This window comes from Manis javanica, chromosome 6 (assembly GCF_040802235.1).
Source record: "Manis javanica isolate MJ-LG chromosome 6, MJ_LKY, whole genome shotgun sequence".
In the NCBI taxonomy this organism is placed as follows: domain Eukaryota; kingdom Metazoa; phylum Chordata; class Mammalia; order Pholidota; family Manidae; genus Manis; species Manis javanica.
The window spans coordinates 119,006,512-119,034,126 of record NC_133161.1 but is presented as its reverse complement, the minus strand read 5'-3'; the positions used below and the strand labels follow the sequence as shown (position 1 = coordinate 119,034,126).

The following is a 27,615-nucleotide window of genomic DNA, read 5'->3' as shown; positions in this document are numbered from 1 at the left end:
AAAAAGTATATAATTTAATTAAAAATGTACATTTATCGATTAAGTTCACCATCTTATATGGGCATGTTTCATTCATGGTGCTCCCAAATAATTACAATAGTAACATCAAAGTCAGTGATTACAGATCGCCATGACAAATATAATAATGATGAAAAAGTTTGAAATATTGCAAAAATTACCATTATATGACACAAAGACATGAAGTGAGCAAATGCTCTTGCAGAAATGGTGCCGCCAGACTTTATTGAAGGGTTGTCTCAAACCTTCAGTTTGTAAAAAATAGTATTTGCAAAGCACATTAGACAGCAAAGTACAGTAAAATGAGGTCTGCTTGTAATTGCCACTAAACTTAATAGACTAACATCAAGTGTTATATTAGCAGACTTTGAGGATTTATAAAAAAAAATTAAATTGAAATATACTTAATTTTCTGCTGTGTAAATTAATTTTAGTGAAATTACATTATGAAATTTGGGCATTATAATGCATTTTTTAGAAATGGATATAGATATTTGGATAAAGCATCCTTAAGTAACTGATGTATGTTTATATTACATGAAGTTTTAATATTACAAATATAGATCTTCTAAATTTACCACTGTTTTCAATAAAAATTCTCCATCTATACAGATTCAGCATTTCTGGTATCCTAGCCCACTGTTGAAAAAAGCTTGAAAGAGAGGAATACTTTTTTTTGTTTTTTTGTTTGGTTTTGTTTTATATTTTTATTAAGGTATCATTGATACACACTCTTATGAAGGTTTCACAAGGAAAACAACGTGGTTACTACATGCACCCTTATTATCAAGTCTCTCCCCCGTACCGCATTGCAGTCACTGTCCATCGGTATAGTAAGATGCCAGAGTCCCTACTTGTCTTTTCTGTGCTACAATGTCGAGGAATACTGTTTTAAATAGAGGAAATAGATATATTGAGGAAAACCTCTGAAAAAATGATATTGGTTAAGTTAGATATCAAATGCTAAGTAGAAACTTATGAGGAATCTGAGTAGAAATTTAGAACATTTAGAGGCAAAGGTAGCAGCCTGTTCATGGATAGGGGCATAAATGAATGTGGCTTAGAAAACAGGTTTGTCAAGAACTTGATATGAAAATCTGCAAAATATTACAATCTAACATGGAACTCAATTGTGACAATGCTTAATTTGTACTTGCACTGATTTATGTTTATATTACATGAAGTTTTAATACTACAGATACAGATCTTCCAAATTTACCACTGTTTTCACTAAAAATTATAGTTATACCTCAATTAAAAAGAATGCTCTTATTTTTAATGAAAGCATTCTTTTTTCCACAAGGGTGAATTAGATAAGTACAAATGATTTTACACAGAGAAAAGATTTGTTTACTGTAACTCCGGGGCAGGAGTGGGGGGAATAAGTTCTCAGACCAGCGCAAGTTACCTTTGAAGCCAAAATAAATCAGGGAGAAATAAAGTGGGAGAAACCCATTTATTGGTTGCAAGCAGTTGTCCGCTTCTGCTCACCCATGTCTCTTGTGACCCGGCTGCAAAAAGGGGGCCCCATGCCTCCCCTCTACAATCACCTACTGATACGGAGATGGGCTACTTCTCTCCACCCCTTGGGAAGACTTATTGATATAAAGATGCACTAAGGCCAGGTGAGAGATTCTGGAAATATTTCAATTTTACCCACATTAATTTACAAGTATTGATGTAGTACCACTTTGGAAATATTTAACTCTGGATTGGATAAGACTACCATACTATTTCTGACCTTTTAATTATTAGAAAAGCCCATATAAAGTAGAAGACAAGTGATGAACATCTATCAATAATTCGTTTCCAATTACTTCTTTAATTGTACATACACACACACAAACATATTTGCTTGAAGCTCACTATATGTGGTTATTTTTATATTTTAGATTGCTCTCCCCAGTCTTTATCAGACACTCTGCTTTGAAGATGCAGCTCTGTGGCGTACTTATTATCATAATTCAAAGTGTGAACAAGAGTTCCCATCTATTCTTGCCAAGAAAGTTTCTTTATTTCAACAGGTAGGTTATCCAAAAAATAGAAGTATTTAATGCTTTTCTTCAGAATGCATTTAAATGACAGCTCTACTTTTGTCATATAACTATAATGTGGCATATGTGGAGAAGTTTTCTGCTTTTGCCGTCTTATCTAGACAGTAAAATCAGTGGCACAACTTCTCAAAAGGATGTCTCCCACTATAGCTTTTCTTTTCTTCCTCTGCTTCCAACCTAAGGGTGATTATGCAATAGAGAAAATGTCTTTTAGAAAAAAAAAATTAAAGTATAGATTGTTCACTCATTTCTCAGGATTCTCTCTAAGGAAAAGACCTCTTGGTGAGGAAGAGGAGGATTTTTCCCCATTCTATTTTAAAATAGGCTGGGTGGAACCAGCCTGAGGTGGCTGAAGGCTTAGAGTGGGAGAGCTCTGTAGTACTTGATGCTCCAGGAAATGACCCTTCCATTCATCTGTGGGCTATGGTTCTGTCCCCTTTGTATTCCTTGGTGAATTCTAACTTGAGTGTGTTTTTTTTTTTTTTTTTTTTAGTATTACCTTTTTTTTTTAATTTTTTTTGAGAGGGCATCTCTCATTTATTGATCAAATGGTTGTTAACAACAGTAAAATTCTGTATAGGGGACTCAATGCTCAATGCACAATCATTAATCCACTTGACTGTGTTTTAAAAAAGAAAAAAAAAAACGAAGAAATACTTCTTTTGAAAACAAACATCCTGGAATAGATGTATATGATTCAGCACAAAAATAGTGATTTGAAAATTTTAGGCAATATTTTTGAGCCTCTGTTCTGTTGTCATCACAAGTGCCTTAACTACATGCCCTTGTTTACATCCTGCCATTTGGCCCTTTATTAATCTTGAAGACATAGCTAATTCTATGACTATTACATGCTGATGTATACTTTTGTGATAAGTTTGAGGAAATAAGTGGATTTTTAGTAATATTTTGGCTATTAAAGACCTATCTTTGTATGTACCTATTGTGACAGTTTGGAGCATAGTAAATATTTTGGAACAGTGCTAAGTGTCCACATTTTAGCAAATGGTTGTTTAGTTAACTAACATTAACTATTCTTTAGTTAAAGCTGTTGTGGGAACTTTATTATTTAAAAATATCCTGCATTTTATTTTAAGGTCCTTGTGGTACAGGCTCTCAGACCAGACAGATTGCAAAGTGCCCTGGCTCTGTTTGCATGTAAGACTCTGGGTAAGTGCAGTCCTTTTCTAGAAAGAGACCACTGACCTGAATTGTTTGTTCTTAGCTTACATTTCATTTTATGCTGACCTTAGTTTAGAAGATTATAAGGTCCTTTATTCTTCATTATATCTTATAATCTCTACCTGATTAAAAAAATAATTCTTTGTGTTGAATGTGACCATACCTAATGTTGTATTACGTTTGATGCATAATTGACATCCTGTATTTAAAGTTCAGGTGTTTGAAGTTTTAAAAATTACTTCCTCATGAAAGCACTTCAGACATGTAGACATTTGTCCTTGATTAATTTCAAAGCAGGGAATCAAATGTTTGATTTGGATAATTAAAGTAAAACATACAGATACCATAGTCTTAGAAAAAAAAACCTTCCAAAACAAGTTATTTTTGCTGTCTAAAACAAAAAATGAATTTGTGTGTCTTTCAGACCATAAAACTACAATACATTTTTTTAAGTCTTCCAGACAGTCTTATCTGAAGAATTAAGGTATCATGCATTTGGAAATAATAAACTATACTATATTTCCATTTGTGCAAAAAAATGAAAAACTAAGTTAAACAAAGACTATGAAAAGTATCTTAGTTGAAGAGTTATCCAAGAATAATGAGTCTTTACTATTCTAAACCATAGGAAGTTTTAGAATTATGTTGGAAATGAAGTCTGGCATACTTAAAATAGTACCCTGACAATATTTTCTAGAAATCCTCCATTTCTTTTTAATATTTTTCCATGTATATATATGAAGTATTGTATAGAAACTTTTTTATTAACTGTAACAAATATATTTTGATCAAGTAAGCCTATCATGTTATGTACATTTTCTTTAAATTAGAATTGCTCATATAAACAAGCTTAGCACAGTTTTATAAAACTGAAAAATATACTGGACTTTCCATGCTTATCACTGAAAAACTTCATGAATTGAATAATCACTCTTTTATTAGTTTGTAAAGCTGTTTCAGTTAGTTGTATCAGGGTATTATTTTAAGAAATTGTCATGTAATGTAAGATGATCAATTTGACTCTAGAGAACACACACTTTCATTTAAACTTGATTGTTCATAATGGTAGTAATCACAGCTAACATTTAAATGGCTCTTACTAGATGCTGGGGAAGTCTAAGTGCTGTACCTACATCATCTCTTTTAGTCCTCATAGCATGCCTATGAGGGGCTATTTTTATATCCATTTAAAGATAAGGAAATGAGATCACACAGCTATTAAATGGCAGAACTCAAACCCAGCTCCAAAGCCCTTATATTATATCCTGAAGCCATTGTACGACAATGCCACTATATTACATCTTATATCCTGAAGGAGTCAAATTTATTCTATTTGGAGAGAGATTGTTGGCAGGTGCTAACAAAAAGGTTTCCTTAAACCTTTAGTAAAGCTATTTCATGTACACATCCATCCCTACTCTAACCTAGTATTCTAGTTTCCTAAAGCTTCTCTAAGTACCACAAACTGGGTGACTTCCATCAAGAGAAATTTGGTGTCTCTTAGTTCTAGAGGCCAGAAGTCCACAGTCAAGGTGTCAGCAACACGATTTTCCTTCTGAGACCTGTCGGAGGGCCCTGCCTTACCTCTATCTAAATTCTAGTAGTTTGCTGACAATCTTTGGTCTTCCATGGTTTGCAGCTGCATAACTGGAATCTCTGCCTTCATCATCACATGACATCTTCCCTGTGTGTCTCTGTCTTCCCATAGCTGTCTTATAAGGGCACCAGTTATATTGGATTAGTGGCCTATCCTACTCCAGTATGACCTCTTCTGAAATTAACTAGTTATTTCTTCCACATAAGGTCACATTCAGAGGTATTGGGGTTGGGACTTCAACATATAGTTTTGGGGTGAACACAATTCAACCCATAATACCTACCAATCTTAACTTTTCACATAATGGTTATCTTCTGCTCTTCTGCTTCACCCTCTCCACCAGAACATGCATATGTACACACAAATACACACTGTGAGGCTCCCCTCAGACTGTTATTTGCTTGGTTGGTGCTGGGCATATGGAAATGGGTCTGCACATACTCTGTGCTTTCTTTTCCTTAAACATGCAGAAGAAATGTCCCTGTTTATGTGATTGATCATTTTTACTTGTGTCTGGCAGATTGTTTGTTCACTTAACTCTTGGTTGCATGTGAGAGATACTCATCTTTATCTTATTTAAATGAAAAAGGGGGAAGGAAGACGTAGGGCCAGCTGGTTTCATGGATGCAAACATCAGGAAATTCCTTCTTGTTTCAGCCTTTCATTTTTTCTCTCTCTCTCCCCCACCCTCTTTGCTTTTTCTTTATCCTTTGTGTCTTTATCTCTCTCTGTCTCTCATGGTGTTTTTAGACTGTTATTTAATTCCTACCTATGTGTTGCCCTTAGTCTCAGGGTACTTATATATTCTGGGGGATAAGGTTGCTAGCCTCCTGGGATATAATTTAAAGCTTGAGATGAAAGAGAACTTTCCCTCCCAACTATGCCTTCAGAAATCCTAGGGCAGGATGGATTTCCTCAGACTAGGTAACATGATTACTTCTGCAGCTGACCCCACCAGAATGAATGGCAATTTCCCCAAAAGAAGTCATAGTTAGGGGACGGGCTATTAACAGAAATGGGGGAAGAACTGCTTATATAAAACAATAGGTATCCATTATTATCTCCTTACACATAATCTCTTTTAACTAATTTCATATTTAAATAGTTTGATAATGGATCACTACTTTGTAAACCAAATTTTGAGATTAGGATTTACAAATATCTAACCTTTAACTATGAAGAATGAAGTAGTTAGAGATATTAATGTCCATGTTAAAAAATGCTTATGAGCATACTTGATCTTGTAACTGAAACATTTAACATATTGCCAGATGTAGATACACATGGTGAGTAATAACTATACTAGATGTTATTCCTCACTAACAAGTCTACCAACTACCTGTGTTTGTATTCGTATTCATTCTGCTTTTCCTCATATTACTTTGCATGAATATTCTTGCTCCAATTAAAGGTGAACCTACTTTATTATTCATTCTTTCTTTATTCATTCCATTATTCCCTGCCATTATCTCCTTCTGCTTCCTCAACTTCACCTTCTTTACTGGATCATTTCTGTCAACATACAAACATATTTTAGTATCACTTATCCTAAAAATGCCTCCCATGAGCATATTCCCCTCTCTAGCTGTCATCCCATTTCTTTACACTCTTCTACAGCAAAACATCTTGAAAATGTCTGTAGTTGGAGAATGTAGTAACTCATTTCCTCAAGTCTTATTCAGCTCACCCTATTTGTGCTTGATTTCTAAGGTTCCACAAGAGTGTTCTTGTTATGTTTAATAATGTCTTCTTCCCTATATCCAACAGCACCTTCTGTGCTTCTGTCTTACTTGATCTGTCAACAAGTCATCCATTTTTCCTTGTCACTTTCTTCTCTTGATCATTGCATTTCTTCTTTCATTCCTTAACCACTTTAGGCTGTTCCTTTTCCCCTTTCTTTATTGGCTGCTTCTCTGCATGACTTCTAAATGTTGGAGTGTTCTTCCAGTGCAGTCCTGCCCCGGTTTCCCTTCTTTCATTATTACATATTCTGTCTCTGTGTAACCTGCCCCAGTCCCTGGCTTTAAATGTCATCTGTAAGTTACCGACTCTTTTATCTCTTATTTCTAGCCCTAACCTCTTCCTGTAATTCTAGACGCATATCCAAAAATTTAATTGATGTTTTCATACAAATGTTACATCACAAATCTAATATTACTACTACCAAACTGTTGATTTATCTATACTAACATCTACTCAGTTGCTCAAACCAAAATCCATAAGTAATATTTTCTCTCTTTTCCTCACCTTCTAACCAAATCTACCAGCAAGTCCTTTTGGCTTCAACTCTGATTTACTCTTAGATCATTTACTTTGTGTTATTTCTACCCACCTAATGTAAACTATTGTCATCTCACCTCAGTTACTGCCATAGCTTTGGCTCTGTCTTCAGAATATATTCAGAACCCAATTACTTCCTACACCTCCACACCAACTACTACTTTGTTTGATCCACTGTCATATGAGCAAGGTCATTGTCATTCAGGCTTCCTTCCTTCCCCACCTCAGGTACATTCTCAGCGTAGCCAGAGGGCCTTCTGAATCATGTTAGATCTCATCACTCCTCTGTTCAGACTCCTCTGAGGGCATCTCATCTTGCTGAGTCCGTATGCGGGCCTTACAGGGCCACCTCCTCTGGTCCGTTGCTCCTCTCAGACCTCATCTCCTGCTACTCTTACCTTTGCTCAATCCTTTCCAACCATGATGGCCCTTTTTTCCTCTTCTTCTCATGCTCCAGGTATATTTCTGGTCTCAAGACCTCTGTACTTGCTCTTCCTTCTTCTAAGAAAATTCCTGCCTCCAGTTATCTCCCTCATCTCTGGGCTTAAGTGTCATGTTTTCAGGGATGATTTACCCAAATGTTCTATACAAAATAAGGTTCTCTTCCCTCAGCTCTCCATACCCTTCTTTACCTTGTTCATTTTCCTCTGTGACTGTTATTGCCATCTGACATACTATTATGAATTTGCTATTGATTTTCTCTCCCAACTAGAATATAAGACACATGGAACCACAAATTTGCTTTATTCATGGTTGTGCCCCAGTGCCTTAAACAGCTTCTGGAATGTAGAGGCACTATAAGTGTTTATTAAATCAATGATTACCTTCCTAATTAGCCTCTCTACTTAGGTTCTTGCTTCAATTCCAATCCATTCTCTCGAGAAAGCTGTGTAATCTTTTAAAAGCTGAAACCAAATCTTCTCTCCTTTTTTCATAAAACCTCCAAAATCTTCTTAACTCATTTAGAATAAATCCATATTCCTTATATAAATTCACAAGGCCCCACACAGCCTGGCCCCTGCTCACCTCTCTAACCTCGTCCTGTACCCCTCACTTCCGTGCTGTGTGTTAGTGGGCAAAACAGCCTAGGACATTTGCCGTGTTTGCTCGGTGCTTTTCTTCTTTTTTTTATTGGATGGTTCACCTATATCATTCAAATGTTAACTTAAAATGTTGCATTTTCAGAGAAGTCTTTCGGGGTGAGTACCAACACTTTAACCCATTTTAATTCTTTATATAGTAGTCAACATCATCTGATATATTTCTGGCTTATCTATTTATTGTCTGTTTCTACAACTTGATGCAAATTTAAGTAAGATGAAGCAATTTTTAGAGGCTCTTAAGAGTCTGTTCTTATCTCACCCATTTAGTTTTTAAAAATATACTCTTTATACCACATTGTACCTGACCTTTCTTACTGACTTTGTAGTAGACCTTCTACCAACTCTGGAATATTTCTGGTATAGTCCTAATTCATCTCCAGGATAAATGGCATTTAAGGTTTACTGGCATTAAATAAAAACCTCAAGATATTCACATAATTCAGATGCTTTGAAGGTTTAATATGCTTCTAAAACCGTACTCTATTTCTAAACAAAAGTTATATATATTGGTATATGGCTAGATTATTTTGTATTTGGTCAAGTGGTTTTATTAATAAGTTTTTACATGATACTGGGGTTTTTAATGTGTGAGTATTTTTAAAAATTCAAATTGCCAGAGAATAACAAGCACTTACCTCATTTTAATCACATTTTAGAGATTTAATTTCAAATTAATTTCTAGAGTATCACTCATGTGGAAAGATTTTTATTAAGTTTTAGCAATCCTTTTTATAATCTATAAACTTTAAAATAGTACCTTAAAAAAAGATGTGTTCATGAAAGTAGCCTCGATTTGAAGATTTTAGGAGAGCATCAGTCTTCAAAACTTTCAGGCATACCACTTTAATATACTCCTACAAAACAAACCTTATGTACTAGAAAAATCTACTGTTTTTTAAAAATAGCAGTTACCAGATGCTAATATTCTGAATTTTGTAATTCTTATTTAATTTGACTTTTTAAATTAACTATTTTGGGGAAGATATTATGCTATGTGTATTATACTAAGAGATGTGTTCCTGGAGATGCTGCAATAGCTGCAGGAATTGGTAACTTCTCAAAAGTTCTTCATCAAAATGTTTTTTTGAACCTTGCAACTTTTCCAGATTTACAGTCCTCTACTTCTTTTATCTATGGTAGCATCCTGTCCCATGCACCTTGCTGTTATAAATTAAATTTGTCTTGTGAAGTCTCTAAGAGGAAAAGAAGTACATAAATGCTTATTCATTTTTTATTGCTTCTGTAACAAATTGCCACAAAATAGTAGGTTAGAAAAGAACATGCATGTATTATCTCACTGTTCTGTATGTCAGAAATCTGTTACTCTGCTTCTGGTTGCACAAGGCTAAATTTAGGTGTTGGCTATCTGGGCTGTTATAGGGAGGATCTGGAAATAGACCATTTCCAAATTCCCTCAGGTTCCTCACAGAATTACCCAGGCAGTTGTAGGACTGACGTCCCCATTTCCTTTCTATTTGGAGTCCTCAAATTTAGAGGCTACTTGGGTTCTTTGGTTTGTGTCCCTCTTACTTTACCTTTAAAGTCAGCAATGGGAGATTGAATCCTTCTCATGCTATACCTCTCTGATCTCTTCCTCTGCCTTATCTTACCTGCTTTTCTCTTCTGTTGCATCTCTGACTTTAGTTGGAGAAATTGTTCAGCTTTAAAGGACTCAAGTGATTAAATTGGCCCACATGGATAATGAAGGATAATCTTATTTTGTGGTCCTGTAACTCCAGAGAGGGGAAATCCCGGGGCAAAATACCTAGCTGAAACTGAAATCAGTCAAAGGGAGAAATAAAATTTAAAACCTGTTTACTGCTTACAAGCAGTAAGCAATCTATCTCTCCTGCTGTGGCAGAAGCAAGCAAAATCTCCCCCAACCTCTCTGGTCCAGGTAAGCCCTTGCTTGCCCACGTAATTACCCGTTGATATGGAAATGGTTACTTCTTGCCACCCCTTGTTAACATCTGTTAATAGGGAGATACACTAAAGGCTGGTGAGAGATTCTGGAAATATTGCAGTTATGCCCAGAGGTCCATAACCTTAGTTACATATTTGAAGTCTTTTCACAGACTACCTAGGTTAGTGTTTGATTGAACAATCGAGGGATAGGAATCTTGAAAGGGATATATTTAGAATTATGCCTACTATAAAATGTTTGACATTTTCGTTTATTCCAGTATTAGAATTTGAGTGTTTGAATAAAACTTTATTATTATTCCTTTTCTAAAGAGTATTTTCCCATTTAAATGGTTGATATATATTAGGTTCGATAGTGGTTGTCAATTTTCTTTCTTTCTTTTTTTTTTTTTTTTTTTTTTTTTTTTTTTGAGAGGGCATCTCTCATATTTATTGATCAAATGGTTGTTAACAACAATAAAATTCAGTATAGGGGGGTCAATGCTCAATGTACAATCATTAATCCATCTCAAGCCTAATTCTCGTCAGTCTCCAATCTTCTGAAGCATAACGAACAAGTTCTTACATGGTGAACGAATTCTTACAGAGTGAATAAATTCTTACATGGTGAACAGTACAAGGGCAGTCATCACAGAAACTTTCGGTTTTGATCATGCAATATGACCTATAAACCATCAGGTCAAATATGAATATTCATTTGATTTTTGTACTTGATTTATATGTTGATCCCACATTTCTCCTATTATTATTATTATTTTTATTTTTAATAAAATGCTGAAGTGGTAGGTAGATGCAAGATAAAGGTAGAAAACATAGTTTAGTGCTGTAAGAAGGCAAATGTAGATGATCAGATGATCAGGTGTGTGCCTATGGACTAAGTATTAATCCAGGCTAGACAAGGGCAGCAAGACATCCACGGATGCAGAAGATTTCTCTCAAAGCAGGGGGGGTGAGGTTCTGAGCCTCACCTCTGTTGACCCCCAAATTCTCACCTGATGGCCCCCCTGCGACTGTGCCTGTCTTAGGTTGTTCCTCCCTTGAGGAATCTTACCCGTCTCTGGCTAACCAGTCATCTTCCGGGGCCATACAGGGAAATGTAAAGTTGGTAAGTGAGAGAGAAGCCATATTGTTTGCAAAGGTTAGCTTTTTACTTCTTTGCAGATTTATGCCCTGTGGCTTCTATGCCCAGCACTTGTCTCGAGGTATCTTTACCACCTGGAGGAATTATGATACTCGGTAAATTCGATATGAGGCACGAATTCTATTTAAAGTTTGTAATTAGGAAGGAAGAAGAAAAGCTATAGATGTAGCATATGAAGGAAACTTGGGAGGATTGATTATTTCTTTGACATATCTTCTTGTATAGTACCTTAAGTATGTATAGGTTTTAAACTACTAACTAATTTGCACACACATATTGACATAATAGGAATACGGTGACATAAACAAAGCAAATCTATAATTACCAGCCATCTCCAGTGAAGCCAAGAAAACCATTTAGGCACCCTAGGCATTTGTGAAAATTTATCTATGATATGATGGATATTTTCCAACTGTACTTGAACCATCAGACAAATTAAAGCAGCCCATTTCTGGGATCTGTTCACATCCCATATGTTCTTTTAACCATAGATAGTCTATAGTCATGAGATTTTGGGGTGCTACAACTTGCACCCCTCCCAACTCCTGGTTGAGTTCCAACAGTACAGATCCAGTCAAATTCGTTGTCTCACTGTATGCACATGCCAGCCTAGACATCTCCCTCCTCCTTCTTATGGCAAGTCCAGGAGATGGTGGGCTGGATGCAGCCACAACCGCAGCATCGTCCGGATCCCTGTGGAGGCTTTTTGATGATCATCCCCCGGCACGAGTCCTCCAGAGAGTGCTGATGCCGGAAGCTCCTCCTCATATCGTATCTTAGTTCATTTTCTGGGTATCCAAGCTAGGCCTTGATCTTCTGCGTAGAAACAAACAGACCCTTTGCCCACACTTTGACATGCCCTCTATACCACTGTGCAGAACTCATTGGAGGTCAGCACACAGTAACTGCTTTTTTTTTTTTTTTTTTTAATTAAGAGAAAGGAATATTATCAGAAAAGAGTACCTCCATAGCTGATCATCTGACACCCTTTAAGTGATCAACATTAAGGATATTTAAAGCATGCGTTGATCTTTGATTTACCAATAGTTTTATCCTGTTAAGGAGTAATCCCCCTTTTCTTTCTTTCTTTCTTTTTTTTTTTTTTTTTAAATTTTTAATCTACACTTACCTGAAGAATACTATGTTTACTATGCTCTCCCCTATATCAGGTCCCCCCTAACAACCACATTACGGTTACTGTCCATCAGCTTAGCAAAATGTTGTAGAGTCACTACTTGTCCTCTCTGTGTTGTGCAGCCCACCCTCCCCTTTCTCCCTCCCCCCCATGCATGCTAATCTTAATACCCCCCTTCTTCTTCCCCCCCCTTATCCCTCCCTGCCCACCCATCCTCCCCAGTTCCTTTCCCTTTGGTACCTGTTAGTCCATTTTTGGGTTCTGTAATTCTGCTGCTGTTTTGTTCCTTCAGTTTTTCCTTTGTTCCTATACTCCTCAGATGAGTGAAATCATTTGGTATTTCTCTTTCTCCACTTGGCTTATTTCACTGAGCATAATACTCTCCAGCTCCATCCATGTTGCTGCAAATGGTTGGATTTTTCCACTTCTTATGGCTGAGTAGTATTCCATTGTGTATATGTACCACATCTTCTTTATCCATTCATCTACAGATGGACATTTAGGTTGCTTCCAATTCTTGGCTATTGTAAATAGTGCTGCGATAAACATAGGAGTGCATCTGTCTTTCTCAAACTTGATTGCTGCGTTCTTAGGGTAAATTCCTAGGAGTGGAATTCCTGGGTCAAATGGTAGGTCTGTTTTGAGCATTTTGATGCACCTCCATACTGCTTTCCACAATGGTTGAACTAATTTACATTCCCACCAGCAGTGTAGGAGGGTTCCCCTTTCTCCACAGCCTCGCCAACATTTGTTGTTGTTTGTCTTTTGGATGGCAGCTATCCTTACTGGTGTGAGGTGATACCTCATTGTAGTTTTAATTTGCATTTCTCTGATAATTAGCGATGTGGAGCATCTTTTCATGTGTCTCTTGGCCATCTGTATTTCTTTTTTGGAGAACTGTCTGTTCAGTTCCTCTGCCCATTTTTTAATTGGGTTATTTGTTTTTTGTTTGTTGAGGCGTGTGAGCTCTTTATATATTCTGGACGTCAAGCCTTTATCAGATCTGTCATTTTCAAATATATTCTCCCATACTGTAGGGTTCCTTTTTGTTCTATTGATGGTGTCTTTCGCTGTACAGAAGCTTTTCAGCTTAAGTAGTCCCACTTGCTCATTTTTGCTGTTGTTTTCCTTGCCCGGGGAGATATGTTCAAGAAGAGATCACTCATGTTTATGTCTAAGAGGTTTTTGCCTATGTTTTTTTCCAAGAGTTTAATGGTTTCGTGACTTACATTCAGGTCTTTGATCCATTTTGAGTTTACCTTTGTATATGGGGTTAGACAATGGTCCAGTTTCATTCTCCTACATGTAGCTGTCCAGTTTTGCCAGCACCATCTGTTGAAGAGACTGTCATTTTGCCATTGTATGTCCATGGCTCCTTTATCAAATATTAATTGACCATATATGTTTGGGTTAATTTCTGGGGTCTCTAATCTGTTCCACTGGTCTGTGGCTCTGTTCTTGTGCCAGTACCAAATTGTCTTGATTACTATGGCTTTGTAGTAGAGCTTGAAGTTGGGGAGTGAGATCCCCCCTACTTTATTCTTCTTTTTCAGGATTGCTTTGGCTATTCGGGGTCTTTGGTGTTTCCATATGAATTTTTGAATTATTTGTTCCAATTCATTGAAGAATGTTGCTGGTAATTTGAGAGGGATTGCATCAAATTTGTATATTGCTTTCGGCAGGATGGCCATTTTGACGATATTAATTCTTCCTAGCCATGAGCATGGGATGAGTTTCCATTTATTAGTGTCCCCTTTAATTTCTCTTAAGAGTGACTTGTAGTTTTCAGAGTATAAGTCTTTCACTTCCTTGGTTAGGTTTATTCCTAGGTATTTTATTCTTTTTGATGCAATGGTGAATGGAATTGTTTTCCTGATTTCTCTTTCTATTGATTCGTTGTTAGTGTATAGGAAAGCTACAGATTTCTGTGTGTTGATTTTGTATCCTGCAACTTTGCTGTATTCCGATATCAGTTCTAGTAGTTTTGGAGTGGAGTCTTTAGGGTTTTTTATGTACAGTATCATATCATCTGCAAATAGTGACAGTTTAACTTCTTCTTTACCAATCTGGATTCCTTGTATTTCTTTGTTTTGTCTGATTGCCGTGGCTAGGACCTCCAGTACTATGTTAAATAACAGTGGGGAGAGTGGGCATCCCTGTCTGGTTCCCGATCTCAGTGGAAATGCTTTCAGCTTCTCGCTGTTCAGTATAATGCTGGCTGTGGGTTTATCATATATGGCCTTTATTATGTTGAGGTACTTGCCCTCTATTCCCATTTTGCTGAGAGTTTTTATCATGAATGGATGTTGAATTTTGTCAAATGCTTTTTCAGCATCTATGGAGATGATCATGTGGTTTTTGTCTTTCTTTTTGTTGATGTGGTGGATGATGTTGATGGATTTTCGAATGTTGTACCATCCTTGCATCCCTGGGATGAACCCCACTTGGTCATGGTGTATGATCCTTTTGATATACTGTTGAATTCTGTTTGCTAATATTTTATTGAGTATTTTTGCATCTACGTTCATCAGGGATATTGGTCTGTAATTTTCTTTTTTGGTGGGGTCTTTTCCTGGTTTTGGTATTAGGGTGATGTTGGCTTCATAGAATGAGTTTGGGAGTATTCCCTCTTCTTCTATTTTGTGGAACACTTTAAGGAGAATGGGTATTATGTCTTCTCTGTGTGTCTGATAAAATTCCGAGGTAAATCCGTCCGGCCCCGGGGTTTTGTTCTTGGGTAGTTTTTTGATTACTGTTTCAATTTCTTTGCTTGTAATTGGTTTGTTTAACTTTTGTGTTTCTTCCTTGGTCAGTCTTGGGAGGTTGTATTTTTCTAGGAAGTTGTCCATTTCTTCTAGGTTTTCCAGCTTGTTGGCATATAGGTTTTCATAGTAGTCTTTAATAATTCTTTGTATTTCTGTGGAGTCTGTCGTGATTTTTCCATTCTCATTTCTGATTATGTTGATTTGTGTTGACTCTCTTTTTCTCTTAATAAGTTGGGCTAGAGGCTTATCTATTTTGTTTATTTTCTCAAAGAACCAGCTCTTGGTTTCGTTGATTTTTGCTATTGTTTTATTCTCAATTTTGTTTATTTCTTCTCTGATCTTTATTATGTCCCTCCTTCTGCTGACTTTAGGCCTCATTTGTTCTTCTTTTTCCAGTTTTAATAATTGTGATGTTAGACTATTCATTTGGGATTGTTCTTCCTTCTTCAAGTGTGCCTGGATTGCTATATACTTTCCTCTTAAGACTGCTTTCGCTGCATCCCACAGAAGTTGGGGCTTAGTGTTGTTGTTGTCATTTGTTTCTATATATTCCTTGATCTCTATTTTGATTTGTTCATTGATCCATTGATTATTTAGTAGCATGTTGTTAAGCCTCCATGTGTTTGTGAGCCTTTTTGTTTTCTTTGTAGAATTTATTTCTACTTTCATACCTTTGTGGTCTGAAAAATTGGTTGGTAGAATTTCAATATTGTGGAATTTACTGAGGCTCTTTTTGTGAGCTAGTATGTGGTCTATTCTGGAGAATGTTCCATGTGCACTTGAGAAGAATGTATATCCTGTTGCTTTTGGATGTAAAGTTCTATAGATGTCTATTAGGTCCATCTGTTCTAGTGTGTTGTTCAGTGCCTGTGTGTCTTTACTTATTTTCTGCCCGGTGGATCTATCCTTTGGGGTGAGTGGTGTGTTGAAGTCTCCTACAATGAATGCATTGCAGTCTATTTCCCTCTTTAGTTCTGTTAGTATTTGCTTCACATATGCTGGTGCTCCTGTATTGGGTGCATATATATTTAGAATGGTTATATCCTCTTGTTGGACTAAGCCCTTTATCATTATGTAGTGGCCTTCTTTATCTCTTGTTACTTTCTTTGTTTTGAAGTCTATTTTGTCTGATATTAGTACTGCAACCCCTGCTTTCTTCTCACTGTTGTTTGCCTGAAATATGTTTTTCCATCCCTTGACTTTTAGTCTATGCTTATCTTTGGGTTTAAGGTGAGTTTCTTGTAAGCAGCATATAGATGGGTCTTGCTTTTTTATCCATTCTATTACTCTATGTCTTTTGATTGGTGCATTAAGTCCATTTACATTTAGGGTGACTATTGAAAGATATGTACTTATTGCCATTGCAGGCTTTAGATTCGTGGTTACCAAAGGTTCAAGGTTAGCTTCTTTAGTATCTTACTGCCTAACTTAGCTCGCTTATTGAGCTGTTATATACACTGTCTGGAGAGTCTTTTCTTCTCTCCCTTCTTATTCCTCCTCCTCCCTTCTTCATATGTTGTGTGTTTTGTTCTGTGCTCTTTTTAGGGGTGCTCCCATCTAGAGCAGTCCCTGTAGGATGCCCTGTAGAGGTGGTTTGTGGGAAGCAAATTCCCTCAGCTTTTGCTTATCTGGGAATTGTTTGATCCCACCATCATATTTAAATGATAGTCGTGCTGGATACAGTATCCTTGGTTCAAGGCCCTTCTGTTTCATTGCATTAAGTATATCATGCCATTCTCTTCTGGCCTGTAGGGTTTCTGTTGAGAAGTCTGATGTTAGCCTGATTGGTTTTCCTTTATAGGTGACCTTTTTCTCTCTAGCTGCCTTTAAAACTCTTTCCTTGTCCTTGATCCTTGCCATTTTAATTATTATGTGTCTTGGTGTTGTCCTCCTTGGATCCTTTCTGTTGGGGGTTCTGTATAATTCCATGGTCTGTTCGATTATTTCCTCCCCCAGTTTGGGGAAGTTTTCAGCAATTATTTCTTCAAAGACACTTTCTATCCCTTTTCCTCTTTCTTCCTCTTCTGGTATCCCTATAATACGAATGTTTTTCCTTTTGTATTGGTCACATATTTCTCTTAGTGTTGTTTCATTCCTGGAGATCCTTTTATCTCTCTCTATGTCAGCTTCTATACGTTCCTGTTCTCTGGCTTCTATTCCTTCAATGGCCTCTTGCATCTTATCCATTCTGCTTATAAATCCTTCCAGGGATTGTTTCACTTCTGTGATCTCTTTCCTGACATCTGTGATCTCCTTCCGGACTTCATCCCACTGCTCTTGCATTTTTCTCTGCATCTCATCCCACTGCTCTTGCATTTTTCTCTGCATCTCATCCCATTGCTCTTGCATTTTTTTCTGCATCTCTGTCAGCATGTTCATGATTTTTATTTTGAATTCTTTTTCAGGAGGACTAGTTAGGTCTGTCTCCTTCTCAGGTGTTGTCTCTGTGATCTTTGTCTGCCTGTAGTTTTGCCTTTTCATGGTGATAGAGATAGTCTGCAGAGCTGGTACAAGTGACCGCTGGAAGAGCTTCCCTTCTTGTTGGTTTGTAGCCTTTTCCTGGGAGAATAGCGACCTCTAGTGGCTTGTGCTGGGCAGCTGTGCGCAGACAGGGCTTCTGCTTCCTGCCCAGTTGCTTTGGGGTTTATCTCCACTTTTGCTGTGGGCTTGGCCTGGCTGGGGCTGTTCCTCCAAAATGGTGGAGCCCCGTTAGAGGGGGAGCAGCCAGGAGACTATTTATCTCCGTAAGGGGCCTCTGTGCTCCCTGCTGCCCAGGGGGTTAGAGTGCCCAGAGATCCCCAGATTCCCTGCTTCTGGTCTAAGTGACCTGTCCTGCCCCTTTAAGATTTCCAAAAAGCACTCTCCAAACCAAAACAACAACAGCAACAATGAGAGAGGGAACAGAAAGGAAAAAAAAAAAAAAACACGCGATTTTTTTTTTTTTTCCTCAGGTGCCGGTCCCAGGCACCCGCTCACTGGTCCTGCTGCCCTGTCTCCCTAGCACCAGGGTCCCTGTCCTTTCAAGGCTTCCAAAAAGCACCCACCCACCGGTCCCGCAGGGAAGGAACGCTCAATATTCTTGGTCCTCAGGCACTGGTCCCACGCACCCGCTCACCAGTCCTGCCGCCCTGCCTCCCTAGCACCGGGGTCCCTGTCCCTTCAAGGCTTCCAAAAAGCACTTGGCAAAAAGAGAGAAAAAAAAAAGGGGAAAAACGCGCGATTTCTTCCGTCCTCAGGTGCTGGTCTCAGGCACCCACCCACCGGTCCCACAGGGAAAAATGCGGGATATTCTTTGTCCTCAGGTGCCGGTCCCAGGCACCCGCTCACCAGTCCCGCCGCCCTGCCTCCCTAGCACCGGGGTCCCTGTCCCTTTTAGGCTTCCAAAAAGCACTCGCAGAAAAGAGAAAAAAAAAAGGGGAAAGACGCGCGATTTCCTCTGTCCTCAAGTGCCGGTCTCAGGCACCCGCCCACCGGTCCCGCAGGGAAAAACGGGGGATATTCTTTGTCCTCAGGCGCCGGTCCCAGCCACCCGATCACCAGTCCCGCCACCGTGCCTCCCTAGCACTGGGGTCCCCGTCCCTTCAAGGCTTCCAAAAAGCGCTTGCCAAAAAGAGAAAAAAAAAAAAAAGGGGAAAAACGCGCGACCTCCTCCGTCCTCAGGCACTGGTCTCAGGCACCCGCCCCCAGGTCTCGCAGGGAGAAACGCGGGATATTCTTTGTCCTCCGGCGCCGTTCCCAGGCACCTCCTCACCGGTCCCGCCACCCTGCCTCCCCAGCAACGGGGGCCCGTCCCTCTAAGGCTTCCAAAAGGCGCTCGCCAAAAAAAAAAAACTGCTCCGGTTTCTCTCCACCCGCCGGGAGCCGGGGGGAGGGGCGCTCGGGTCCCGCCGGGCTGGGGCTTGTATCTTACCCCCTTCACAAGGCGCTGAGTTCTTGCAGGTGTGGATGTGGTCTGGATGTTGTCCCGTGTCCTGTGGTCTCTATTTTAGGAAGATTTTTCTTTGTTATATTTTCATAGCTCTATGTGTTTTTGGGAGGAGATTTCCACTGCTCTACTCACGCCGCCATCTTGGCTCCCGCCTCCAATTTTCTTTCTTTTTATTGATGTTTGTGGTATATCTTTATAGTTTTTTTGTCTCTAATAAAGAAAGAATAATTTTATATACCTGATGCTTATCAGTCTGTTGGGGAGGATGAGAAGAATGATGAAGAAGGAATCTATTATATCCATCTATATTAGTTTGATAATTACTTTCTATCTTCCTTACTCACTTAGGTGCCTGAGAAGTGCAGGAATGATATCTTTCTTTTTTAAACTGCAAATTACTTTTTTATTGTTTCTGTATTTTATTAGAGTAAAATAAAATATAATAAAATTTACATTATTTCTTTGATCCATTTTTACTTTTTTTTTCTTTTGAATGAAATTATGTATTTTAAAAATACATGGTCCAAAAAGAAGGTCCCTGTGATTTACAAATAGTTCTTCACTCTGATTCACAATGAAATGAATCGTTTTGGCTCTTGAATTTTACTGAATAGTTTTAATGATTCACACTGACAATTCTAATGGTATCATAAGTGAAAATTATTTGAGTTAAAAAAAAACAATAATTATATGTACAGACTCAGTTCACTTAAAATGTAATGCAGATTTTATTGGAGTTTTGTCGGCAGAATGGCTAACATGGAATTCCAAGTAACCCATGAATATTACCTATCTTATCTTAAATTGTATGATTTTTTCATGGTATTTTCTCTAATCAAGAATATCCCAATACTTTGAAATATTGAATAATGAACTTTTTGCACAGAAGAATTTATCTTCTGTGGAATTTTAACTTTAGGAGTAAGATTGAATTTATGCTAAGTATTGGATAAAAAATGATGAACAAAACAGAATTCCTGTCCTCATGGAGTTTATAGTCTATATTTGTTAAATAAAAAAATGGTATGGTAACCTGCATTTTAATTTTGTGAAGAAAGCTTCTATATTGGCATATATTTTCCAAATGAAATATGTTTCAGTCAATAGTCATTTTATGTGAAAATACCTTAATATTTATTTTGGTTTTTTTTTCACATGGTATATTTGATTAGAGACCTATGAGATGATATAGAGGAATAAGAAGATAAGAAACACCTGTTATTCCGTCATTCCTAGATACTCATTGTTAGCATTCTTATGTATACTTTTCTATCTTTTTAGGCACAAAAATATATATACATCACAATATGGAATCATATTGTCTATTCTGTTGAGTAATCTGCTTTTCAACAAATTATCTCTTACCTCACCATTTTTGTAACTTCAGTTCCATTATATGGCTATCAGAAGTTATTCATTCAGACTCCTAAATGTGCTTCCCAAATTTTTAACTAATAATAACTACATAATAATAGCTATGAAATAATAATTTTAGCTACAATATAAATCCTTGTACATGCTTTTGCATTCATATATTGAATTATTTCTTAAATTATTATAATTAAAATTTTTGAGGTAAAGGCCACACACATTTTTAAGACTTCTGATGCATTTGATTATATCAGATAATATATTTAATTGGCCTAGAATGTTTATTGAGTTTATGAATAAGTAAATGGACATTGAATAAGTAAAAGTATTCTTATTACATTGTCATGAGTACATAATTCTTTTCTATTAGGATATTCACAATTCAAATTTAGTTAAAAATGAAATTCATAAATATGGCTCTACAGGCAATTCACCAATTCAAGTAACTGTTGGGATAAATTTTGGTATTAAGAATACTTCTGCCTTATCATTATGGGTTGCTCTTGTGAAGAATAAAGGGGAGTGAAATTTTCCTTTTCAGGTTGTCATCTAGAAATGTCTTTTTTGGTCCATCTAAATGGCATTAAATTCATATTTAAAAGTCTTCATTGCAGAAGTCCTTAAGAATCTCTTTTTCCTGCTATTTCACAAATTCTGAGGCACAGTATTATCTATTTCTACTTTTGAGGATATAGAAAAGCCCTTCTGGCCACTGTAGTCATTGTGTTGCATTCTACTAATCCTTTTTTTAAATTCTGTGTCATACTCTTCCTTTTAGCTTAGCTCAAACATATATTTTTGATTATTAATTGAAATTGGTATTCTTCAGCTTGGCATTTCCTAAATACATTAATGGAAATATTCATATTTTAGCAGAAGAGAGTTAAATCTTTAGCAAAATTACAATTTCTTGTCCATATAGGACTTTACAGTTTGTGAAGAGCTTCAGAGTAGGAAAAAAGCACAGATAAATTGTTTTTAATACAATTAGCAGTTAGCTCCTGGGGGGCTTTGGCAAGAATGCAATTTGAGCATTAGTTTCCTTATACATAAAATAAACTACCTGATATAATGCTTAGCATAAAGAAGGTGGTGAATAAATGGAATCTATTTTTATTATTGTATCCTATTTCCCCCCCAAATGACCTGTGGACTGTCTTATTTCCATTTTGCAATTAAGGAAACAGACACAGTGCGTATTAGTAATTTGCATAGAGTCATTGGACTAACAAACATGAACTGAGAGCTATATATTTTTGTCTTCAAAGTAAGCATTCTTTTCATTCTGACCATGTTTTTTGTCTCTCAATGCATGGACATTAAAAAAAAAAATTTTTGCCCTTTGAGAGTAAAATTGTTAATCCCATCGTGTTGAAATCAGTCCCCATGTGGATGGCACAGAGTAGGCATTTAATTATCATGTAGATGGATGAAATCTGGTAGATGGATGGTTGGGTTCAATCCTCTCTTGTAGGGAGACAGTCAAATATTAAGACCATAATACTGACTGTGTGTTTCTTTATCTGTTAACTGCGGTAATCAGGATACCTACTTCTTGGTGGTGGTGTAATTATTAGATGATCATCACAGATGTAAAGCACTAAGAAAAATGACACCTTAAACAATCAATAAATGTTAGTTATTAGTATTAGGATGTGAATAATTTTAATATGTATGAGATTATAATTCACTTAGTTATGTTCTACTATGTATCATGTAATTAGTTTTAATAGGCCTTTTTTCTGGTTCACATTGCTTTTTATTTTTTATTTCTTTAATATATCTTTTAGGACTCAAAGAGTTATCCCCACTTCCTCTAAACCTCAAACGTTTGTACAAAGAGACACTAGAAATTGAACCCATCTTGATAATTATTTCCCCGGGTGCTGATCCTTCTCAGGAACTCCAGGAACTTGCTAGTGCTGAAAGAGGCGGAGCGTGTTATCACCAGGTCAGTACATATTACCCTGCTGTTTTTACTAGTTACTGCTCTTCCTGCCCTACTCGATTCTATTAGTGAAACATTTTTTGTTGTGGTGGTAAGCCAAATAAAGTCCCCTAAAGTGCTGCCAACCTGACCCCCAGAACCTGTGAATTTGTTACTTTTTGTGGCAAAAAGGACTTTGCATGTGTAAATAAGTTAAGCAACTTGACATGGAGAGATTATCCTGGATTATCCAGGTGGGCCCAGTATAATCACAACAGTTCCTACAAGAGAGAGACAGCTAGGCAGAGGGAAGGAAGATGTGATGGTAGAAGCAGAGGTTAGAGAGGTGAAAAGAAGCTATCCTCCTGACTTTGAAGATGGAGGAAGGGGCCACAAGCAGAAAAATGTTGGGTCTTTCTAGAAACTGGAAAAGGGAAGGGAGGGATTCTCCTCTAGAGCTTCCGAGAAGAACACAGACATGTAGTACTACCTTTATTTTCAAACTCCTGAAACCTTGATTTTAGACATAGAACTTCTAACCTTCAGATGTCTGGTAAGAAAATTAGTTTGTCTAGTTTTAGGGCACTAAATTGTGATAATTTGTTAAAGCTTTAATAGAAAACCAGTATATTTGCTTGTATTTTGAGAATAACTTTTAAAAGTTTATTTGGATGCTTTTATAGAAACCTACCACAACATTTACATGCAAAACTGAAATGATAGAAATACATATAATTTTTAGTGAAATTTATCTAATATAATAATATTGCTTTTTCCTGAGGTAAACTTAGGAACTTTAGGAATTTTTTGGTTTAGGTTACCTCCTTTCTTCAATTCAGTTTGCATGCATGGTTGAAAATGTATTAATTCATGCATAATTGATGATAAATGAATAAATAAAACTTTTTCAGTGGGAAAATAATTAATAATGATTAAAAAAGCAAATACTTCAAGCAACCAAAAATTGAAAAGTAAGAATGTTATCATGAATATAAACAGAAGATAGCAGAACAGAGAGTTAGGTTCAGTTGTGCAGGTTTTCCATTGTCCAGCTCTAGTGAGTTTCATTCGGTTCCAGTTTCAGTATGTTAATATATTCATTGCGACAGTACTCAGTTTTCAGTGAGGCGTCTTTAGGAAGGGGAAGCACTTTTCCGTAGACTGTATCTATGCTAGCTTTGGCAGAAAGGTAAAACTACTTGCATTAACAGGTTTGACTATTTAAACTTCTGGAGGTTGAGTATAAACTTGCAAAATTGTTTAATATAGTAAAACTTTTAAATATGGATATATTCATACTTCTATTTTAAAACTTTTATCTCTATGTTGAATATATATGCTAAGGATAATATAGTCTTAATGTGAAAAATTTAATATTTAATTCAAGAAATTGGTATTTTTCGGGAGGGCTAACTATCTTGACATTTTCTTGTGCTTTATAAAGACAAATTTTTTTCTTATACTAAGTATTTTCTTATAAGGTTTCATGAACCTTTAACCTATTTTCACATGTTTTATGACTTATGGAAAATTTTGAGTTGTCTATTTTTAGCTGGCATTTCAGTTCAGGAAAATGCTTATCCTTTCTTTTTCTCTGACTCTGTTGTGCATGCCTTTTTTTTTCCATTTTAATAATGGCAAACTAATATGTACAACTCAACCAGTAAATTGTGACAAGTTTGATCTGGAAAAAAATACATGAGTATTTATTGCCTGTTTTGTTGCATGCTTTAGTATGCAATGAATTAGACATGGTCCCTACTCTCAAAGACTTTATAGTCTAATTGGAAACCAAAATCAATACTTGTGAAAGTCAACTAAAAAACAATGAAATGCTATCTTGTATTTATTATGAAAGAAGAAATCACTGTGGTTTGAAGTAATCTGGAACAGTACTCTTTGAAGCTGGTCAACCACGAACCCAATAAAAAATTTGAGCCAGGAGTCTCAATATATGTATACTTATCAATTTTATATACATATAAATACACACACAGATATAGCTGTGCTAATATACAAGTAAATTATCCTTAAAAAAAAACATGGAGTTTAGACTTGACATCATGGTAAGTGACAGACACAAAGCCACTCTAAAGCTTCTTGACAACAACTTCTGTAGAGTCTTAGACTTATGTAGTCCCCTAGTCCAAGCATCATAATAATACAGAAATCTCATGTATTGAATCTGTTATATAGGTTATTTCAACATATGCTTGAATACTTCTAATGCTTGGAAGTTTTTATTTTATAAAGAGGCCTATTTCACTACATGAGTATCCTAAGTGTAGATGGATTGTAGGATTTAGAAAAATTGGGATGGAATTTCAATGAGATCAGGATTCTCATTCTCCCTCTCTTCATTTTCTCTCCTCCCTCTTTCTCTTTTTCTCTCTCTTTGTCCTCCCTCCCTCCTCTCCCTGGGAAGCAATAGGGGAGCAGAGGGCTTAAGGCTGACCAACACATTAGGATTTGCTAAATGGTAAAGGGCTATGGAATTACACACTTAAATAGTTAGAATATTAACTATTGGAATTTTGGAAAAATTAAAAGAAAAGCAATTTCAAGGAAGTGCCAGTATTAATGTTAAACCCTTCAAAGAATTCAGTAAGACTATAGTTTAAAAAAAGTCAGTTTATTGTTAAGGTCCATGTTCAAGAGGGTAAGAATTACATAATTATTTATCCTATTCTATAACTTGCAAACCTGTAAGGATAATATAATTTTAATACCTAGAAAAAATTCTAGAAATCTGCCATTGATGTAAGGACAAAAACAAGACCAAGTGTTGGAAATGACAACAAAGTCTGGTATTTCTTATTAAAAATTTATAACCCTGATTACAATGATCAAGTTAGTTTAGCATGTGTCGCAGGATAACTTAAATATCTGATGTTCTAACATGTTATCAGATATCTTTCTTAATTTTGTTCTTTGTTTTTGCAGGTTGCCATGGGTCAAGGTCAAGCTGATTTAGCAATCCAAATGCTGAAAGAATGTGCCCGCACTGGAGACTGGCTCTGTTTGAAGAATTTACATCTTGTGATATCTTGGCTGCCAGTTCTGGAAAAGGTAGATTCAGATAAATGTGGTGCAAATAATGTCTAATCTGCTCAATTCAGTAATTGCCAAGGAACATGAGCATTAAAAAATGTCATAACTATTCATGATGTTTTGAAAAAATTAGTATTTGGGTAGTTCATTTAAAGTCTGTTAAGTATTTTCTTCTCAAATATGTTTTTTTGTACATGGATATGGTCTTGGGTGGTGAAAGATGAGGCGAGATGTTCTTTGAAGGCTATATTATGTGTTTTAGCTCTGTAAGGGGAGAAAATATGGGTATCAGAGTTAATTCCAGCAGCACAAAATAGAGATGTGGTGGTAGAGGAGTACATGAAGCTGGTTTTGAAAGTACTGGAAGGGCCAGGCAGAGCAATCTGGGGCAACGGAGTTGTATGGCTGGGAAGGGCTGTATTACTGAGTACCCTGTGAACCATGCAGAAGAGCTTAGAATTTTTGTCCTAGTTGTTGTGGGTTGAGTTTGTTCTCCTCAGTTCTTGTCCCCACTGAAACAAAGAATTGGAAGGCAGAGACACAATGGCAAAGCAGAATGAAAGTTTATTTGAATATACACTAAGGGAAGAGTGGGCCAGAGTCAAGGTAGACAAAGGCTTCTATCCTTAAGGCAGGAAGCCTTTTTGTTACATTCTGGCTAGGAGGTGCCTCTTTGATTGACAGGTCCACTTATATAGCCATCCCTGTTGATGCATATGTTCTTTCCCAGAATGTCCACAGAAAGCCCACAGAGTGAGGGGTGGGGAGTAGGGGTATAGGAGCAAAAGAGCAATGTATATATATATTATTTTAATGAGATTATGATGTGGTCTGGTTTGGGCGATTGTCAGTTTTGTTGATTGCACCTGTATTGTGATGTTGTGATCTGGTTGGGACCGGATTGGCCTGGTCCTGATAGGCAAGGAAATTATCTCCCCGCAAAGCCTTTGTTGTTTTCAAGTGGGAGGCCCGCCCCAGCTGGGCAGGGTTTGGGTGGTTTTTCCTTGAATTTTATCTTCTCCTTCCCCAGCTGCTCAAGTGTAGCTTTCTACCTAACATTACAACATAGAGAATCAAAGGAGAGCCTTAGTGGGAGTTAATAATTAATTAATCAATCCGGCAGAGGTATTATTTAGAATAGAATCTAACAGAATAGAGTGGATTGATAGAGGAGCTAACCTAATTGTGATGTGTTGAAAATTTGTGTGGTCCTAATAAATCATCAACTATTAGTACCTTGCACAAAATAGGTAATCAATGAATCTTTGAAGAATAAGCTAATAACTGAGTGAACTAATGGACCATGATGATTCTTTACTTATAATCGGAAGTAGATATGTAGATTTTGGAACTGAGGTATGTATGAGTATTCAAATCGCTAATGTAGAAAAATATAAATTTTTAAAACATAAAGACCTGTGAATACTTGAATCCTTCTTTCTGTTCCAGACTGATAGCTATTAATCTACATAAAATACAATCACATTTATTACTTTGGAAGAAAATCTTAATTATAAATTTTTGAAGCATGCAGGGTAGATTATAACAAAAAAATTCTTTTGGGAAGTTTGGATGAATTATTTGGATATAAGTTTACAAATTTATTTTAAGCCCAACTATATCACAAATGTTTTTATTTTACCTTTTCTTAAAATGTGCTAACCCAAGGCAAAATATTTTATAAATTTTATATTTTAAAATTATTATTAGGTATCATTTAATAATTTATGATTTTAAGCAAAAACAATGTTTTTAATGGCCAATTCTTTTGCTGTTTTTGGTCAGCTTAACTCTACCTTTCATATTATAGTAATAATGTTAGTATTATACATAGATTATATTTATTAAAATAATTTTTAGACTTTATTCTCTTTTAGAGCTCTCAATATTTCTTCTGTCTTTTATCCATTCTGCAGACACTTGCTGAGGACAGAAAAAAAGAATTGTCTGTCCTAGGTATTCATTACAACCAAATGTGTACTTGCTTCCTAGGAACTTGATTTAGAAGAGACAGACCACATTAATGACTGTATTGTAGTAGAGAAGAGAATTTAGAAAATTCCATTAGTAATTAATTCTGCCTGAGACTGTTGTGGTAGTGAACAGTGGGAGAAGATATCCTTTAAGACAGATAAATTAA

The 27,615-nt window shown here is 36.5% G+C and overlaps 1 protein-coding gene across 7 annotated transcripts in view; it reads left to right on the top strand.

The window, feature by feature from the left end:
• DYNC2H1 (dynein cytoplasmic 2 heavy chain 1) overlaps positions 1–27,615 on the top strand; it is a 347,628-nt gene that overhangs the window by 178,436 nt on the left and 141,577 nt on the right. For all 7 annotated transcript variants that reach the window (XM_073239362.1, XM_073239361.1, XM_073239364.1 and 4 more), the window contains 4 exons: positions 1,911–2,042; positions 3,170–3,242; positions 22,288–22,448; positions 25,368–25,493. In XM_073239362.1, the coding sequence (XP_073095463.1) occupies positions 1,911–2,042; positions 3,170–3,242; positions 22,288–22,448; positions 25,368–25,493 (492 nt within the window). The remainder of the gene's footprint in view (positions 1–1,910; positions 2,043–3,169; positions 3,243–22,287; positions 22,449–25,367; positions 25,494–27,615) is intronic.